Here is a 21143-nt window from a genome sequence, read left to right as displayed (position 1 = left end):
TCATTTCTCCATATCAACATGATGTGTAACTTTTATTTATGATAATCTTACAATAATTGTCCATGTTATTTGATGGTCAGTTTAGGGCCAAATTGGGTGAATTAGCTGCATACTCATGCAGCATTTTAATTTCAGATGTGGATACTGGATTTTGAAAAAAAAGGGGAAGGGGGGACAACAAGACAACATTGGGAGTGGGACTTGTAAAACACCTATGCATTAATCATATATGTAGCTCACTCCCCTCCTAAATCCATCTCTAGATTTGTCTATAAAAATTATCTATTTTGGTAAACTTGTTTTGGGTTGCTGTTTGATTGATGTTATCTCTAAATCTCTTTTTATTCTTACCATATTACTGACAGGACTCACTCTCATATGGTATACAGTCTGATAATAAAGATCAATGTGAAAATGGAAAAACTCTAACTATACTATACAGAGAACATTCTATATAAGCTTTGTTGATTTCTGTTCAGTAGTTGATGACTTTTTGAAAACTCACTTCCAAAAGAGTGAATCAGACTTTTAAATTTCAATTAATAATGAGTTATTTCCCTTGTTTGGAAGTACACTGGTATAGAGTCTAATTGGCTGCAATACAGCAATCATATGAAGTCAGCAGAAAACATTGAGTTTCTTTAATTCTTAAACATTTCCAGCTTTGTAATAGAGTTTTATTAAAAGTATGTTGAAAGGCTACTGACCGTGCGAGACCCTAATGGGTAGTCAAGGTGGTTAAACACCCCTAGTAGTGTACATGTTGAAAGGCAAAAGACAATAAATGACTTTAAATATGAGCATGGCATGCACATGACCCTTTAAGCTTGTCTTTATATGCTTTAAATGAATTTATATGATCAACTAGAAATGCTGTGACACTGCTCAAATAGAGTCCCCCACCCCCCAAAAAAAAAGAAAAAAGTCATGCAGACACAGTAATACCCATCAAAAACAAAACGAGTTTTCACAAATAAAGTTCCAAAACTCCGCAATGTCATTTCAGAAATTCATAAAAAAAAAAAAAAAAAAAAAAAAAAGAGAGCTGAAGGTGAGAGTGAAAAATGTTAAAAGCGTATTTGAGTAATTGTCCAAAAACTGGAAAATCCCCTCTTTTTTATGAATAAAGTCACAATACTCTATAATGTAAAACCAGAAATTTTTTAAAATTGAAAGACAACTTATGTCAATAAACATAAACAATTCACACAAGTTTCATAAAAATTGCTCAAAGCATTTTTGAGTTATAGTCAGAAAACTTGAAAATCCCCCATTTTTTATGAATAAAACCCCATAACTTGGAAATACAAAATTCAAATTTTATAAAAATTGAATTGGAGCTTAGGTCAATAGATATTTATATAAACAATTCACCAAAGTTTCATGAAAATTGGTGAAAGTGTTGAGTTATTGTGAGCAGTGTTGATGACGGACGGACGGTATACCATATAATATGTCCCGTCTTTAAAGATAGGGCATATAAAACATGCAAATCATTAACTCATCATTGAGTTTCACTGTCATGAAGCAGTTACTGCACAACAAAGGAAATAATCTCCATCCAGTTATAATTTTAAAGAAAAATTCATGATTCCGCAAATGAGTTTCTAGAAAGAGCTAAAAACAAGAGAAATTGAAGATAATTATAGAAAGACAATAGAACAGATTGATACAAGGAAAATCTGAAACTATACACCTACATCCTAAAGACTGTATTGCTATTTGGCATTGTCAGACTTTAAAGGTACTTGGCATACTGTAAAATTTAAACAAACATTATGAGACCATCCTCCTGCTATGTTCGAGGGTCTGGATGGGGTCTTTCAATTCTGTATTCTTTAATTGTTTAGGTAATTTTTCTCTTTTCTTTATATTTTTTGCCCATTATTCTCTATTCTTTATATTTTAACACTCCACTTTTCTCTATTCTTATTTTTTTTGGTTGATGTTTGTTTATTCTTCATATTTTTTGGCCTTTATTCTGCACTTTTTACCCATTTATACTCTATTCTATAAACCCCATCCCGACTCTTATGTTGGATTTGGAAAACATGAACAAACAAAATTCAGAGTAGTTACAAAAAGTAGTTATGTTAGTAAGTACATTCCCCATTTCTATTCTCAATTTTATGCTAAATGTTCCTTCTCCTAAGGATATTACAATGAAATTCAGAAACAAGCCTTTTCTTCTTCAGTTTTAAAAAAGTAAATAACTGTTAGGGAAAGCAAATATACATGCAAGTTAAAATGCCAAGTACATGTTTTGTTATAAATTAGCTAGGCTTTTAGTTTTCTCAATTGAATTGTTCCATATTTTTTCATGTTGGGGGCTTTTATTGCTGACTTAATATGCCATATACAGTATGGGTTTTTCCCATTGTTGAAGGCTGTACTGTTGCCTATAATTGCTTTTATCCACTTCAATTAAACTTCAGAGGATAGTTGTCTCATTGGCAGTAATATGTACAACATCTCCTTATTTTTATACATGTATCCACCAGTTAAATTATGCTTTGCATGACGAGGGCCTCATTAGTAGTATAACTGTGTGACCCACTTTAAATAAAGTATTGTTGTCATTGCAATGCCATATACAATTTGTCACATGACTGTAAAATAGAAAACTATTAGTTAAATGCTTTATCAAAGAAAATGCATAAATAACCACACTGTAGATATATGTGTTCTCCCTTTCTTTAGGACTAATCTATAAATAACACATAGATGAGAGCGTGATAGAGCAGATTGTTACCCCAAGAAAGCATTATCGTATTAACCAATCAAAATCTATCATTTTGACATGAAGTATAATAATCTTATTTATATCAACTCTGTGTTTCCCTGTCCATAAGATATTGTTGTTTCTGTTACCAATTGTATCCTTCTCTTCTCAAGCAGACCTATGTTACCTGGGAACCAGTTGTAACATATGGTATACTGTCAAAGCAATGTACAGTACACTTAACTGTTCCTGTCCTGTGATTCTTCTGTTGTACTTTACCATGCAATGGGTACCAGCTGACAGCAAAATTAGGTATACAGTATACAGGATGTTGTCAAGGCAACATCAGTACACAGGTTAATCAAGTTTATATATCATATACTGTGATGAATTAATGTCAACAGAAAACTACATTTTATAGTGAATCTAATTGTCATTAGGCTCAGGAAGCACAGAATCTAATTGTCAAGGCTCAGTAAACACGTGATGCAAGTGACAATCATCTTCAATCATTTTAACTTACCAGCTTTCAGATTACCGGTAGACCTACCTTCTAAAATTCATACATTAATGGTAAGATGAATGAAAGGTTTTTATCAAAGACTGATTTACCACTTACCAAACATTCTTGTAAAAATCTGGTGTATAGTTGTCTCATTTACAATCATACCACATCTCCTTTTTTTTATGACTACAGACATATGAGCATATAATCTTCAGTGTTCCAGCTAGGCCGTTTTCAGAGGGCGCGGCACCCGCCCTTTTTTCAATTGCGCCCTATGCCCTTTTTAACGATTTCGAAGCGCCCTGTGCCTTTTTCGTTGCGCTCTGCCCTTTTGGAGATCGATGATGTTTGATTTTGCTCGTTTTGTTATGATCCGCCATTACATAATGCGTCCTTGTCAACATGGAAAAGTTAAAAATAGATTTACCTGTGTGTCGATAACAGCTGATCAGTGTATACATAATCTGTATGTACTACTAGGATCTATTAATTAGCGGTGATTTTAACTCATTAAATAAAAACTATATAACATTCTGAGTTTGTTTTTCTTGTCTTATTTACAATCACAATGCCTAAGCGTGAACGACGATTGAAAGAGGAAATTAAAAAAAATAAAGTGACGAACAGAAGTTTAGCTGACTTTTTTTAGCACTACGTGACTGAGTTTGTTATATTTTTAATTTTGACAGTTACTATTTCCTTTTGATTGAAAATGAATCCTCTGAAATATAATAATTTTTACAACTCTTGTGTAACGACGATAGCTTGAAAAAAATAACTGTATAGAATTTTTTTTATTTTTTCTAAAGAATTACTTCTAGGAAAAGACGATAACGGAAAAAAATACTTTATAAAAGATATTTTTTTCAGAAATCGTAATGGAAGTACTGAAAATGAAAGTCCCAAAAAACTGGATGAGAACTTAAAAAGAAAAAATGAAGAGAGTAGAATTTTTAAATCTACCAAAAGCCCCAATAAAAGAAGAAAGCATAATAGTGGACATAAAACGGTTTTTGATTCCAAATGGCAATACGGTAGACCCTGGTTGCAAAATATAGATGATGTAATGATTTGTCAGCTGTGTCAAAAGCACAGTTCAGTGGGTGTATGGAGTGATATTGGTTGCAAAACTATACGGTTAGATAAGATAAAAGAACATGAACACTGCTCTGAGCACTTGGCCTCTGTTAATCTAGTTCTATCTGGGCTAATGTCATTGTGATTGTGATTGTATATATATGTTACCTATGATCAAAGGAATAAAACAATGTTTGATTTACATCTTTATTAAAACATGCCTTTTTCAAATTATCTTTCACGCGTTAAATGTGCCCTTTTCAGAATTGGCACCCTGCCCTTTTGAAATCCTAGCTGGAACACTGATCTTTATGTCATTGATGAAGGGTTAATTCAAAGAAACTTTTTTGTGAACAGCTGAAAGGGCTTATAAGTAAATTTAGAAACGTCTTTATGTTCTATGATGTCTTATAGGAAAAGAAACAACTAAACATCCAAAACAAATATAAAGCTATTGAATACTGTAAATTCAGAAATTATTGAGATGTTTTTATTATTGCGAAAAATGCAAGATGGTTATAATCGCAAAAACTTAAACTCGCATTTTGAAATTTTTTATAAGAATTAAACAGGATTTTTCTCAATTTCGCAAAAATTAAAATCGCATTTTAGTCTAAAATTGACAAAATCTCAATAATAAATGCACGCAATAATTTCTGAATTCTCAGTATATTGTTTAAAAAAAAGAAAAATAGAAACCTGACTGACCTATCAAAAATTCTTATGTTCCGCTGAGTAGCTAAAAAATATTTTTTTGTACGGCCAATCAATATTTTATAAAAGGCCAAAAATAAAATTTGAATTGATTGATGTTGCCTACCTTCCCACTTAAAAAACAGCCTACCAAAAAAAATTTATAACACAAATCGTTTCAAATTTTTTTTTCAAAGATTTTTTCCAGTTGTAAAATGTGTAACGTTGTTTATCTAATATATTGTTGGTAAAAAAAAATCCCTATCCTAGAAGGCATGGGTAGGCAACATTAAACAAAGAATTTCTTAAGGGTGGCCCAAAGTATAATAAAAAGGTAGATTTATGTCTCTCTTACTTCTCTTGCTTTTGTTCCATAAAATTCTGGTCTGTCTGGTTCTGTGGCTTCAAATTCATCAACATCCCATTCATAAGCTAATGTAGCAGTTTTCCTTTTCCACAATTCCAAAAATAATGTACCTAAAAATATACCGTAATCCCAAATTTGACCCAAAAGCTAAAGTGTCATGCACAAACATTTATCATTTTTCTTTTGTGTTTTCATAATTTGAATCACAAACATTACAGAATATCTCATTCTTCAATGAATATGCTAAATTTTGTGAAACATATCTTAACTGAAATTGGGGAAAACTGAAAACCTTGATAATTCATCAATTAAATTTAAGACAAATTATGTCACATACAATTTGATATATCTCCAGTATCTTAACCTGTACAAAACCATTACCAGTCTAATTAAACAAATCTATGGCTTATAAGTGGTTCAAATTCAGGTTTCACTGTTTAGTAAACTTATTTCTGAACTTTGTTATTTTGATCAAAATTTTCTTATGCCTAGTTCACACATACATTTAATTCGAATCAAATGTGAATCGAATTCACTAATCACGTTCACACACTCTTCTTTTTCTAATTCGAATCAAATTTGAAATTGGCTAAAAATGCATTTTCTTTGATGCTAATTAGTTAATTCGCTTTAATTCGATTTAAACTGTGGTGTGGACACTTTCTTAATTGTAATTCGAATCAAATTATAAATAATTAACTGATAATTTAAATTAAGAAGTTAACGAAGTTCGGACAGTAAAGAGAATTTGACGCGCATTGCAATTCGTGTTAAAGTTTACGTTCGGACGTAAAATGTTTCGAATGCGAATTAAACTAATTTGAATTAGTTAATGCGAATAGAATTCGAATTATGTGTGAACGCAGCATTATTTGAGGAATGTACTGTTGATTCATTATTATTTGTAGAATACCAATTTTTCATGGGTATAGTTGAACCACAAATATAATTCAACAAAGTATAATTTTTGCACAAGGTTGCATACATATAGAATAACCATTTATTGTCTCGAAATATAAATTTTATTTGTACAAGGCTTAGAAACAGGTAAAAAGCAAGGCTTTGCCGAGCATTTTTATCCTGTTTTGAGCCGAATGTATGGTTATTCTTTATATACTGCAACTCCTACAACTGTTCCAAATGAAATATTTAGGGTAAAAACCATCATTTTTTTAATTTGGAGAGGTCGACGTAAAAATTCCACGAACCTGTATGTTTATTGGACGTCATAAATAAAACTCTACGTAAACACATTGTCAATGTCATAAACAAGGCGATATACTGTCAGTGACTGTATATCACATATGAATATACGGTCAATTCAATCTAACTGCGCAAGATAGCACGAGTACAGCTGCAGTATATAGGCTTTTGCAAACCAACAAAATCAAATATCCACGAATATAAAATTTTTCCTCAATCAAATCTCAACGAGATATTGTACCTACGAAAATAAATGAATTCACAGTAATAAAAACTTGCTAGTTTATAAAAAAAAAAAGCCCCAAAGCAAATTTTGTTAACATACTTCATTATTAATTTTTTTCTGGTACACAGTACAAGGTGCCTAATTGCAGAGTTATTGGTAAAATGGTTTTTGAATATTGTAAGCGGGAGATTATTATATTGATAGAAAGACACACACTTTGAAATAATGAACTCACAGACAGGCCACTTGACCTATAAAATAGGACACAAAATTAGTAACCAATTGTAAGAGAAAGCTATATTTAGAGAACTTACCCCCAGACAAATTTGTAGAACTTACCTCAGACACATTTGTAGAACTTACCCCAGACACATTTGTAGAACTTACCCCTGACACATTTGAAGAACTTACCCCAGACACATCATTTGTAGAACTTACCCCAGATACATTTGTAGGACTTACCCCAGACACAGATTATTAAAGCATAGTATGGTGTGGCCGCATTGTCACATGCTTCTTTGATAACTGTCAAGATCTCTGTCACCCTAGAAGATACATGGAATTTACTAATTCATTTTAACAATCTTTAAATAATAACAAGTAATAAAAGCTTCTTAAAGCAGCTGCATTTCTGAAGGGAATATGTCCATATATATGACACCAAGTCAAATAAATGGGACTTTTAAATCGGTAAATCCCCAGTAATAAAAATTACATGTAATGCACACTTAGCGTGCAGGATGGTGAAAGATAACTCAAGTTTAATTTAAATGTGGTCAATTTTTATCGAGTGTTACAAAAAAATTAATGTTTTTCTCTATCTTCACATTTTAGAAAAATGTGTACATGTTTTACTAAATAATACCCACACGTGAGGACCTTAATTTTTTGGGATTTTAGAACAAAAGACGGATAACATTATACACCTTTAAAATATAAGTTTAATTAAATAAACTTGAATGGTAGTTATAATGTTAATTGTTAATTGTTAATTTTATATTCATTATGTAATTATTGCAGCAAATATCTAATGTGGTAAAACAATGTACTGCAACTAATTTTAGGTAAATATCAAAATCATATGACAAGTTTAAAGCAACTTTAAACTATGAATGGTTTGACGTTACCTTAAAATTTAAATAGTTAAAATATATCTGAATTAATTCAAAGAATGGTCATGATCATTGGTTTACTGCACTGTAATATTTTGGGGTTCTTTTGATTGTATCATGTTCACCAGAAGGGTAGATCCATAGTTTGAGGAAAGGGGTGACGTAATAGCCTGAAATGGAAGAAAAAGCGCCTATAGCGAAGCAAGACGAAAAAAGTTTTGGACGATTCTTTTCTTCTTGCTTTGCTACGCACTATTTTATTATGCCAAAATATGATATTTTTTCCAAACCATGCCCACTAGTACCCCCTCCTTGAATCTGTTGTGGGAACCAAATTTTGAATCAAAATCTTTGGGTATAATTCATGAAATATTTTTGCACTTGACATTCGGTAAACCTTTAATTAAAATATCTGTCAAAGTTAGCAGTAAACTTCAAAAATAATTGCAGAAAAAAACTTTCTAGTTTATGTTTTATAAGAAATTTATGATTTTCAAGCCTAGCATGTATGTATGCATATTTAGCCAGTGGCCCTCTCATGCATAATAAACAGCTGCGCCATGAGCGCATAATACGCCTGTAGTCTTGTGTGTGAATTTTTATGCAATAAGCATAAATAGTTTCTGATATATGGCGTGACATGCGAAAACCCCCTTTTTTTTTACAAAAAACTCAATATCTCTAAAATGAAATTTTGAATCAAAACCAAAAAGTATACAGATCTTTAGATTAATATAACTAAGAAGTGTATAAAATTTTAAGCAATAATCATAAATCGTTTTTGAGATACGGCGCGACATGTGAAAAACCCCTCCCCCTTTTTTTACAAAATACTCAATAACTCAAAAATAAAATTTTGAATCATCACCAAAAAGTATACAGATCTTAAGGTTAATATAACTAAGAAGTGTGTAAAGTTTAAAGCAATAATCATAAACTGTTTTTGAGATACGGCGCGACATGTAAAAAACCCCTCCCCCTTTTTTAACAAAATACTCAATATCTCTAAAATAAAATTTTGAATCATCACCAAAAAGTATACAGATCTTAAGATTAATATAACTAAGAAGTGTGTAAAGTTTTAAGCAATAATCATAAATTGTTTTTGAGATACGGCGCGACATGTGAAAAAAAACACACACCTGTTGTAGATACTAAGTCCCGTAACTCAAAAAGTTTTAATCTTATTTTCACCAAAAAATATACAGATCGTTTGACCATCATAAGAAACAATTATGTTAAGTTTCATGAAATTTGGATAAGTCATTCTCAAGTTACGGTGCGACATGTTTACGCCGGACAGACAGACGGACAGACAGACAGACAGACGGACGGACACCAGACATTTGTATACCATAATACGTCCCGTCAAAAAATTGACGGGCCTATAAAAATCTTACGATTAAAATTGATTGTAACTAAAACTGAAATATTCATGACTTCTGACTATTTTAACTCTTCAGTTTTTTAGTGAAAACACACAGTTGCAGGGTTTTCGTTTCTTTCTTTTTATCTTTCATTTATTTTTAAAGCAGCAAAACCTGTAGAAATTCACATATTTGTCAATATCGTGAAATATCATTTCCTTGACAATAAAGTACGCACATCCAGTTACTTCGGTATATTCCCCCGTAATTACGATCAATGAAGAGGTTCCAAAAAATTTGATTGAACCCATGCATCCATCTGCCATGTGGAGTTAATTAACAGATACGAAACGATTTTGCAGCATTACCCCATAAACGTTTGAAGTCGGTTTGTGTGAGTTCTTGTCAAAATAATACTTCCATGATCTAATTAAGTTTCATCTTGATTTGGTCAATTACTTTAAAACAAAACTTTAACCTGATACTGGACCAACAGACTGACAGATATAGCAACTCACAGACCACAACACTAAAAAAATGCCCCCTATTATTGTAATAGAAAAACAAAGGTATAGGGAATTCATCCATGACATAAAATCAGTACATGCACAGCAAAAACCACACAAAAAGCAAAGGAACAGTGCTTTTATTGCTGTTATTCATCTCAAAGTCACGGTGAGGCCTTCAACAAGGAGCAAAAAAAACTCACCTCACTGCAAGTTTAAAATGGCCCCTAGCACCAGCTAGAGCAGATTTCTTTGCAAAAATAATTTGGATAGACCTTGTAAGATGTAACACCACCAAATCGGGCCAGGTCAAGAAAGAGCATACTGGAAAGTAGTACAGATTTAAAACCAAATAGTTCCTATGTATAGGTGTAAATATAACACTATTCAGAATATATTTTAATAATTAAGGTATCAGATGAAAGGTGAAGGGCTATTGATCCTTGTAGACTGGCATAAAACAAGGTTTCCGCTGGCAGTCGCCATTTTCCCATTTTGCGAAAAAATGAAAATTGTGGCGATCAAAGTTCTTTATTGGCGAAAGAATTTGACCAAAGAAATATAACTGTTTGACTTTGTCAATCTTGTTTATCTTTTTGGGGTTTCTCGGACTTTTCCCCTGATCTGAAAATACTGGATATTCACATTGAACTCGTTACGATTCTGATAGAAAATCAATAATCAGCTGATTGCATTTTATAGGGAACGGCAACAATGGATTAAAAATTTATAAATGAGTTGATTGTATCATGTTTAATGAAATGATGTGGTTAAATGGCATCATATGTCGCTTTAAGGATTTTTTTACAACTTTGACATGTTTAATGGAAATAATTGTTTTGAAGTGGGTACTTCACAATTGTTTTAGTGGGGCACCTGTTTGAAGCATAGTTTTACATCAGCTTCAGTGAAGAAATCAAAACTTCAGAATAATGTACAATGAATTCTTGGTAATTTAAGAAATGTGAAAGTTGCTTGACTTATCAATTTTTAGAAAAAACATAAATTTTAGAATTCTTGAAGCAAACAGTCAGTTTATTTATTTTAGAATTAAATCTATTGCAAAAATTTTACCTTAGAAGTTTTAGGATGCCAGTTAATAATTAAAGTATCACTTGACCAGATATTTTGAAATTTGAACATAATGTTATAGATCATAAAATACAGATTTGACTTGGATGGTTTTGACATGGTACTTTAACTATCATCCGGAAAACAAACTTATGACAGACAGATGAATGGACAGATGGAGGGAAGTTCAGACTAACAAACAAACGGACTGATGGAAAGACATTTGCTTCACTATATAACACACACCCCTTTTTGATGCAGGGGTATAAATACAAACTTGATACAAAGTCAATAATGAAAATGGAATATTGAAATATAGTTAGTAATCATTCAGAAATCAAAAATGAATGTTGCCTAGCATTAAAAAGTTATAAAACACTATATAGCTACTAGCATCATAACATGCAGTTATTAAAAAGTAGCATTTCTTTTTTATTTGATAAAATCAATTTGCTTTTCTATATTATTATCTAAACAAAATGATTTTCACTTACTCAGCTCGTAAATTTCTGAAGAACAAAAATATAGTGTTTCTACAAAAAACTATCCATCATAAGTGTTCAATAACCACATCAATACATAGAAAGGGGCATACACTTAAAACGGATGTTAATATACTAACAATCAATTAAAACATATAACTTTTTAAATTTTAAGAAAAAAAATCTGAGGTTAGAAGTTTTCAAAGTGTACTCCTACCTTGTTTTAAAAGTTGTTGAGGATAAAAATTCAACAAGACATACTGTGGGTTCATTATTATTGTTGAACACTAATTTTCATGGAGTACAGATGAACCAACAATTTAAATGTTCAACAAATGTCATATTTTCTATAAGGTTGTATACAGACTTTTACAAAACCAATTATCCACGAAAATGCAAGTTTTCTTCAATCAACAAAAATTGACACCACAAAATAAATGAATCTCACTGCTTTAACATCTTTATGGGCTTTTTACATAAATGTATTTATTTTACCTTATATTTATGTTCCTATATGTTCTTTATAATTATGTAACTGTAGTTTTATGAACAATCAAGTCATTCCTTATTAATGTAAGAATTCAGAAGAAGACTTCAATCGTTACACTCATTTATAAAACCTGTAAGTTTCCAGAAAGAAAATGTAAACAGAAAATTATCATGATTATATAATTCAAAATTTGTCATAATGCCAATACTCACGTTGATCCATTATTGTTGCCTGCCGTGCTGGAAATAGATAGAGTTAAACAATAGATTCAAATATCAACACTAGTTTGATTGCTTTTTGTCGAGCCTGCGACTTTTGTTGAAAAAGCGAGACATAGCGATCCTACATTCCGTCGGCGTCGGCAGCGTCCACAAATATTCACTCTGTGGTTAAAAGTTTTTCAAATCTTAATAACTTTCTTAAACTATCCTAGATTTGTACCAAACTTGGACAGAAGCTTGTTTATAATCATAAGATAGTATCCAGAAGAAAATTTTGTAAAAAAAAAATATCCTGTTTATCCGTATTTTACTCATATATGGACTTAGTTTTTATGCCAGTTAACATAACATTCACTCTGTGGTTAAAGTTTTTCAAATTTTAATAACTTTCTTAAACTATCCTGGATTTGTACCATTAACTTAGACAGAAGCTTATTTATGATCAAAAGCTAGTATCTAGAAGGAAATTTTGTAAAAATTTATTTCCTGTTTTTCCGTATATGACTTATAAATGGACTTAGTTTTATTCCAGTTAACATTACATACAGTCTGCAGTTAAAGTTTTTAAAACATTTATAAGATTCATAAACCTTCTTGGATTTTTACCAAACTTGAACAGAACTTCTTACAACCAAAAGATAGTATCTAGAGGAAAATGTTTTATTAATTTTTTCCCCATTTTTGTTGAGCCTGCGACTAACAGCAAAAGTAGGCGAGACACTGGGTTCCACGGAACCCTTACGAATATTTTAATTTTATTTTTGTTAAATTGATCTGTTTTTCTAATATTTTCTTTTGTGTATTGTTCTATTTTAAAATTTGTGCTCATAAAAAAGTCAATTTACATTTATAAGAAATTCTACATCTCGCCTATACCAATACTATATATACCTGTTAAAGGTAGACATTATAACACAGTTAGGATTTTGGTTTTGCATTATGGCCACAGTGATTTTTTTAAATATGTAAGTTATTGTGCAATAAAATTGATTTTTAGATAGCTGAAGAATAATATAGCCTTCATTTAAAAAGTGGGTTTTTATGAACATCAAGATTGTTTTTGGCATGTTTTATAGGCCGTATTCTGTTTGACTATCTGTATTTTCACATCCGTACCGCCATAGGTCCAGAAATAATTGAAGTGTTTTCCAACAAATATATATATTATGACCCTTGAACTTTTCAATTCAGTTTTATGGAAAAATGAGGTGAGATGCATTTGATTTTTATTTGACTTATAGATATATATAGATAAATGTCAATGGTTTCAGAAAAGGTATCACTCTAATGGATTGAAATTCTACTTTGGACCAAATTTTGGAGACTTTTGTGACATTTTCAACCCCCTGTATGCAATATTTTGTATCAAATAAATGCAGATTGTTGCCATAGTTACACAAAAAAGAGATAATATTTCACCATTTTAACTATTTGAAATCAAATCTATGGAATATGCTGTTTCAATACATATGCACATACATTACACAAACAGTAAGCCTTATTTGTTGGAAAGCAAGGGAAAGAGGGTGGTTAAAAATTATGAGTGTCAATTTTAAGATTTTTCCTAACTGTGTATTGCTACCAAAAACAGGACACCTTAAAAAATAAATACATGTCCTCTTTTACATGTCTTACCTTGAACTATCTGTTGAACTACTGGCACTGTGTAAAATAAAGTAAAATATGTGTAAATAAATAAAATGAAGGTAAAACAAGTAAAATATGAGTAAAATAAAGTAAAATATGTGTAACTTTTAAATACAAACTTGTATCTTTTTGAAAAGAAATAAGTACTTATTATAAATTATGAATTATAAATATAAATTATGTGATATCAATTTTTTTATATTTTATCAAACACTTTTTTATATTGAATTTTACTTGTTTTTGTATTGAATTCTATATATTTATTTGTGTTTTTGTTTTGAATGATAATATTAGACTGATGAAGGACCTTTTTGTCTGAATTTTTAAAGAATAAATTTTGTTTTTTATATAGTCATATTGATTTGTTCATCACACACTCTAGCCTTCTGTACTGATGTGGCTTAAAAAGCAAACATCAATCAAAAAATATACTCCGCAATACAGCAATTCATTTCACTGAATGCAACCAAAGGGAACATTTTTTTTTCATAAAAAAGAGAAAAGGATAATTTTAAAATATATTTACCTGTTAACTATCCCATATATAAAGATGGCCAGACCTAAAAGCATAGGAACCCATAATGATGTCGTCAACAAGCCAGACCAGGCAAAATAAAAGGCTATTTTTTCTCCAAAATAATTACGAATTTTTGTCAATGGCTGAAATTTGAAAAGTTTTGTCCATTCATCATTTAGAACTTTTCTTGGATCTTCGTCAAAATCCATGGCTGGAGGTAATGGTGCTTTTTCTTCCTGAACATCTTCCGTTTCATCATTTGTAGCACCATCACGCTGTTCTTCGTAAATTTTGCTGGCTTCCGAGGCCTCGTGTAAAATCAATTTGTCTGTGTAAACACCTATTTTCTTCATGTAAGGGAAATCTGGAATATTGTAATGAAAATACATGGAAGTTTGAAACAGTCATGCCATAAAATCAATGTGTCTGTGTATACACCAATTTTCTTCATGTAAGGGAAATCTGGAATATTGTAATGAAAAAAACATGGAAGTTGGAAACAGTCATGCCATAAAATCAATTTGTCTGTGTATACACCAATTTTCTTCATGTAAGGGAAGTCTGGAATATTGTAATGAAAAAAACATGGAAGTTGGAAATAGTCATGCCATATCCTCTTTATAGCAAATTCACAAAAAAATTCAAAGTATCATCAAACAGAAAGTGACTTCCCTGCAGATCTAAAAATCTCCTACACAGTAAATTTCAACACTATAAAGTTCCAAATCAAATATAAAATCAAAAGTTGATTAATTAAATGTAACAAAAGTAAACAAAAACAGTATATAATACCATGTAAATCTGTCCAAATGTTTTATTCATTCAAGTGCACCTGACACAATAATTGTTTATAAAATAAACTGGGAATGTATTACAGACACACAAAAAAAAAACATTTGTAAACATAAATGTACATTACCAATGATTACCAGGAGTAAAAAAATACAATATAGTAACTTAAGATGCACACTAACACTGATAAGCTCTAATTATACTTTTCTCAAATTCTTTAAAAGTATTATTTAAGAAGTATACACTAAGAAAAAGGTATGATCAGCCACTTTTTCAGCCCCTTTAATCAGAAAATCAATAACAGTATAAATCTATAAAACATTTACATAATTTTCACAAGACAATCTTCTGTCAGACCTCAGTATTTGATTATTGAATTTTGTATGGACTTCAAACTTCTTGCATTTAATTCAAAACTGCAAAAAATGACAAAATATCTTCATTTTGAGATCTTGTAAATAATATTTGAATATCATCCACAGTCTTATCCAAAAAAATACTCACTTAATTTTTGAAGCTCTTTGTCTATTGCTAATTTTATTGTATCTGTAAATAAAACAATGTTATATTATTAATTAAATTTGATATAACAATTACTACACCATAGCCAGGGTGTTTATTAGGTTCAGACAAAACCCCCACCCCGACAAAAAAATCTATCAGTTATTTAAATCAAGATTCAGATTGAAGTCAGAGGGTCATAATCCCTAATAACCCTCAATAACTGCTAAAGAATCTCCAAAACTAGAGGCTCTCAAGAGCCTGTGTCACTCACCTGTATTTACTGATGCTTTGGAAATCATGTAAAATAAGGTTAAAATCATAATTAATAGTATTAGATATTAGATATTATAATGATATCTAAGATAATAACAAAAAACTGCAAAATTTCTGTAAAATTACTAACTCAGGGACAGCAACCCAATAACGGGTTGTCAAATTCGTCTGAAAATTTCAGGGCAGATAAATCTAAATCTGATGTACATTTTTGCCACATGTCAGATTTGCTCTAAATGCTTTAGTTTCAGAGATATAAACCAAAATCTGCATTTTACCCCTATGTTCAATTTTTAACCATGTCGGCCATGATGGTTGGAAGGCGGGGTCATCGGACAAATTTTTAAACTAGATACCCTAATAATGATTAAGGCCAAGTATGGTTAAATTTGTCTCAGTAGTTTCAGAGAAGAAGATTTTTGTAAAAGATTACAAAAGTTTACGAAAAATTGTTAAAAATTGACTATAAAGGGCAATAACTCCTAAAGGGGTCGACTGACAATTTTGGTCATGTCGACTTATTTGTAGATCCTACTTTGATGATCATTATTGCTGTTTACAGTTTATCTCTATCTATAATAATATTCAAGATAATAACCAAAAACTGCAAAATTTCCTTAAAATTACCAATAACAGGTTGTCAGATTTGTCTAAAAATTTCAGGGCAGATAGATCTTGACCTGATAATCAATTTTACCCTTTGTCAGATTTACTCTAAATGCTTTGGTTTCAGAGATATAAGCCAAAAACTACATTTTATGTTCTATTTTTTAGCCATGGTGGCCATCTTGGTTGGTTGGCGGGGTCATCCTACACATTTTTTAAACTAGATACCCTAATGATGATTGTGGCCAAGTTTGGTTAAATTTGGAATAGTGGTTTCAGAGGAGAAGATTTTTGTAAAAGCTAACGACGACGGACAACGACGACTGACGACAGACGCCAAGTGATGAGAAAAGCTCACTTGGCCCTTCGGCCCAGGTGAGCTAAAAACTTGACAGGGTGTTTTTATGCACCTGTCCTAAGTTAGGAGCCTTTTGTTCAGTGGTTGTCCTTTGTTGGTGTGGTTCATAAGTGTTTCTTGTTTTTTATATAGATTAGACCATTGGTTTTCCATTTGAATTATTTTACACTAGTCATTTTGGGGCCCTTTATAGCTTGCTGTTCTGTGTAAGCCAAGGCTCCGTGTTGAAGGCCGTACTTTGACCTATAATTGTTTACTTTTTACACATTGTGACTTGAATGGAGAATTGTCTCATTGGCACTCATACCACATCTTCTTATTTATATTGGTGGCAGATTGTAATGATAGTCTTTGTAAAATGTTATTCACAACTTTTCTATGAAGACCATCATATGTTGACCTTTAAATGTCTTCTGCTTCTTTGTGAAGACAGGTTGCTGTCGCAAAAACCATGATTGACTTATGCCCAACATCTCCTTTTATTCTTATTTACATAACACTACAGGGAGATTACTCTGTAAAAATCAGTTGAACGTTTTAATCACATTCTATTGTTAAGGAAATATTAAGCTTCTCAATGATCAAAATTAGTGATTGTCAAACTGCTATATATCCAATGAAATTTTTCCGATAAAGTGTGTGGTTCAAGTTTTTGAAATTTTTATATTTTTGTCAAAGGGTCAAAATAATATTTTGTCAAAATTTTATGAACATTATACGAGCCAAATTAATTTTAGTCAAGGTGTTTGGTACCACCTTAAACAAGTTTTTAAGTGATGTGAAATAGATTTGTTCAATCATGTCTAAAACTAACACTTGCAGGAATGCTAAATTCAAAATGGCCCCAATTAAATGATGCAAAAAACAATCAAACCTGTTTTCTTTTTGGTCCTTGTCTTCCAATCATCCTCATCAACATCATCATCCAATAACATAATGTCGTCTTTCTGGACATCTTCTCTAATATTCATATTGATAAGGATATGATCAACCTGTCAATATGGAAAAAAAACATTGATTTTTGTCTGCATCACGTCCACTCGAAAATATTTCATGTTTATTTAGGACCAAGAAATAACAACTGTATATAATGAAATTTCAAAGTCAAATTCAATATTTACTGAAACATCAAGTAGTAAAAGCATCAATCTCATTCCAAGCTTTTTTTTATTTTATCAAAACTTTTAATAAAATTCATTTATTTTATTGTTACCAATTTTCATGTATTGAATTTAAATTGCAATTTCATATTTTATTTCCTGGTATTGACAAGTCTACATACAAGTGTAAAGAACACTTTGTACCTTTTAAACCTTTAAATTTGTTGTTAAATACCTATACCCAAGAAATACACAAAAAATGGTATCCTACTAATAATATTAGTTACATAGTGTGCTAGTGACCTAATACGATATATATGGGGTCAGTAAATTCCATTAGGAGAGAGTGAACGAAGTTCGAACCACATATGGAATTTACTGACCCCATATACATCGTATTAGGTCACTAGCACAGCTGTGTAACGAATTTTTCTTACGGACTATCTTAGCATTTATACTAGTGGCCTATCAAATGAAAGTGATCAAGTCTTCAATATTAAGAACCTACTTCAATTGGTCTATACAAAAACAAATGCCAACAATAACAACTTGCTAGCTTTTAATGTGTTTTCTGCATTTATTTCAATCATTCGTCATCAATTTCTTCATCTGTTGAAACCTTTCAGATTTTCCTCAAAACCATGTTATTTTTACAAAGGGACGTAACACCACTACTAACCGTGTATTGAAATAAACCACGCAAACTAAACCCATATGAAATATACACGGTCTCCACACGGTTGCTTTTAACCAATCACATTCCTAGAAATGTATAGGATGTAAGATAATATTGAATCCACAGATTTACTCAGCTTAACAAAACTGCAGTCAATTTGAATTATTTGCCCTTTTAATTCACATTTACAAGCCAAGTTATCTAACATATTTGGTTGTCTAAATGTTTGTATTATATCTTTTTTTAAGTGAGATTGTCAGGCAATTGATATAAGTCTTTGTCAGATGTCTTAGTGTTTCCTCCAGATTTTGAAAAAGACAGGGTAATTTTTACTCAATCGGCACTCTCACAATGAATAATATCAACAACAATGTAATGATTTCTACAAAAGAGCAACATTTAAGATAACTAAGTCTGCCTGAAAATAAAAGCTAAAATTTTTTTTTTCCCCAAATAATACACAAATGACTTTGAACATTGTTGAAAGTGTTTCCTAACTATTCAGTTCATACCAGTAATGTTCTGACAGCTGGTCTGAAGAACTTAGATGGATCATGGTGGTTGTCAAATAGATGTATTCTCTCTACCATAAATCTGGCCGATATATAGTCCACAGCTATAAGCATAAAGATAGGTAGCTATAGTGTTATCAGATATATATACAAAAATATAATATAACCCTGATTCCCAATCTATATATTAAGGCCATATATAAGGTCATACAATTCCTTCATTCATGATTATCTGGCTAAAATAAGAAGTAAGGAGATTTTGTCAAGAATTCTATTAATGTTGACGGGAATTGCCAAACAAATATAAATATATATATAACAGACCTTGTTGCCAAGAAAATTGAGGTTAAATAAAGGAAAATTGTGCAAAATTAATAGAAAAATGATACATATGCCAAAATGATACTACATGTATTTAATTGGTAAATAATTATACAACTGGGTGACTTCCATATAAATACATCTTGAACAAACAATACTTATATGGATAATACGGAAATGTATATATATAAACAAAATATCATTTTTAAATTTGAAATGAAGATTGATGATTTCAATACAAATTTAAGAACGTTTTTCGCCAATTTTATGTGCTGTCTATACAAATGTTCACCTATTTTCAAAGAATTCAATCAATAATATTTCAGATACTTAAAGAAACAAGAGTGCACACGCTGAAATGTCTCGCCTTCTTTACTAACCATTGATTTTATGTTGAAAGTCCTAAATATAAAGCTTTACTACAAGTAACACATAAACTTAACATGATCCAAGAAAATGAGGTCACGGTCAGATGATACCTGCCAGACAGACATATACACCTTACAATCCTTCTATACAACGAGAAATACATGTACACCTTACAATCATTCAATAAACCAAACATAGTTGACCTATTGCTTATAGTTTCTAAGAAACAGTCTTAACCAAGAAAACTTAACATTGACCAATAAACCATGAAAATGAGGTCAAGGTCAGATGAACCCTGCCAGACAGACATGGACACCTTACAATCAATTTATGCATTAAATATAGTTGACCTATTGCTTATAGTATCTAAGAAACAAACTTAACCATGAAAACTTAACATTGACCAATGAACCATGAAAATGAGGTTAAGGTCAGATGATACCTGCCAGACAGACATATACACCTTACAATCCTTCTATACAACAAATATAGTTGATCTATTGCTTATAGTTGAAGAAAAACAGACCAAAACACAAAAACTTAACACTGAGAAATGAACCGTGAATATGAGGTCAAGGTCAAATAAAACTTGCGAGACTGACATGTACATCATAAAATATTTCCATACACCAAATATAGTTGACCTATTGCATATAGTATTAGAAAAAAAGACCAAAACTCAAAAACTTAACTTTGACCACTGAACCATGAAAATGAGGTCAAGGTCAGATGACACCTACCAGTTGGACATGTACACCTTACAATCATTCCATATACCAAATATAGAAGACCTACTGCTTATAGTATCTGATATATGGACTTGACCACCAAAACTTAACATTGTTCACTGATCCATGAAATGAGGTCGAGGTCAAATGAAAAATGTCTGACAGGCATGAGGATCTTGCGAGGTACGCACATACTAAATATAGTTATCCTACTACTCATAATTAAAAAAGAAATTAACATTACAAAAAATGTTGACTTTTTTTTCAAGTAGTGACTGAACCATGAAAATGAGGTCAAGGACAATGGACATATGATAGACAGAAACTTCGTAACATAAGGCATCTATATACAAAGTATGAAGCATCCAGGTCTTCTAGCTTCTAAAATATAAAGCTTTTAAGAAGTAAGCTAACGCCGCCGCCGCCAACGGATCACTATCCCTATGTCGCAGGCTCGACAATAAATGCATAATTTTTTTGATTTTCAGTTATAGTTCAACGAGCTAAAGTTGTATGCCGAATTTTACCAAAATCTGAGACATAGCCCATTTACTGTTCCTTGACCTTAATATGAGATTACACAAACACTCAGGCAGTGAATCAACCATAAACCAAAAAATGTGTAAAACTCAAAGCTTTGTCATGCAACATTCAGTAATATGGTGATGTTATTATCTAAAATAATTGATAATGTTTAA

At 31.2% G+C, this 21143-nt stretch overlaps 1 protein-coding gene across 4 annotated transcripts in view; it reads right to left on the bottom strand.

Moving 5' to 3' along the window:
• Positions 1 to 21143, bottom strand: part of LOC127714658 (anoctamin-7-like) — a 65653-nt gene that overhangs the window by 29652 nt on the left and 14858 nt on the right. For 2 of the 4 annotated variants that reach the window (XM_052220724.1, XM_052220727.1), the window contains exons 4-13: positions 19028 to 19131; positions 17614 to 17731; positions 15503 to 15544; positions 14645 to 14668; positions 14216 to 14546; positions 13678 to 13704; positions 12034 to 12060; positions 11344 to 11358; positions 7256 to 7338; positions 5353 to 5474 (exon numbers count right to left, since the gene is read on the bottom strand). In XM_052220724.1, the coding sequence (XP_052076684.1) occupies positions 5353 to 5474; positions 7256 to 7338; positions 11344 to 11358; positions 12034 to 12060; positions 13678 to 13704; positions 14216 to 14546; positions 14645 to 14668; positions 15503 to 15544; positions 17614 to 17731; positions 19028 to 19131 (893 nt within the window). Of the gene's footprint in view, positions 1 to 5352; positions 5475 to 7255; positions 7339 to 11343; positions 11359 to 12033; positions 12061 to 13677; positions 13705 to 14215; positions 14571 to 14644; positions 14669 to 15502; positions 15545 to 17613; positions 17732 to 19027; positions 19132 to 21143 lie in introns of all 4 variants that reach the window. The other 2 variants (XM_052220726.1, XM_052220725.1) reach the window with 2 other exon arrangements.

This window comes from Mytilus californianus, unplaced genomic scaffold, assembly GCF_021869535.1.
Source record: "Mytilus californianus isolate M0D057914Y unplaced genomic scaffold, xbMytCali1.0.p SCAF_9, whole genome shotgun sequence".
NCBI lineage: Eukaryota > Metazoa > Mollusca > Bivalvia > Mytilida > Mytilidae > Mytilus > Mytilus californianus.
The sequence above is the reverse complement of the archived record's forward strand: the minus strand, read 5'-3'. Positions and strand labels throughout refer to the sequence as shown.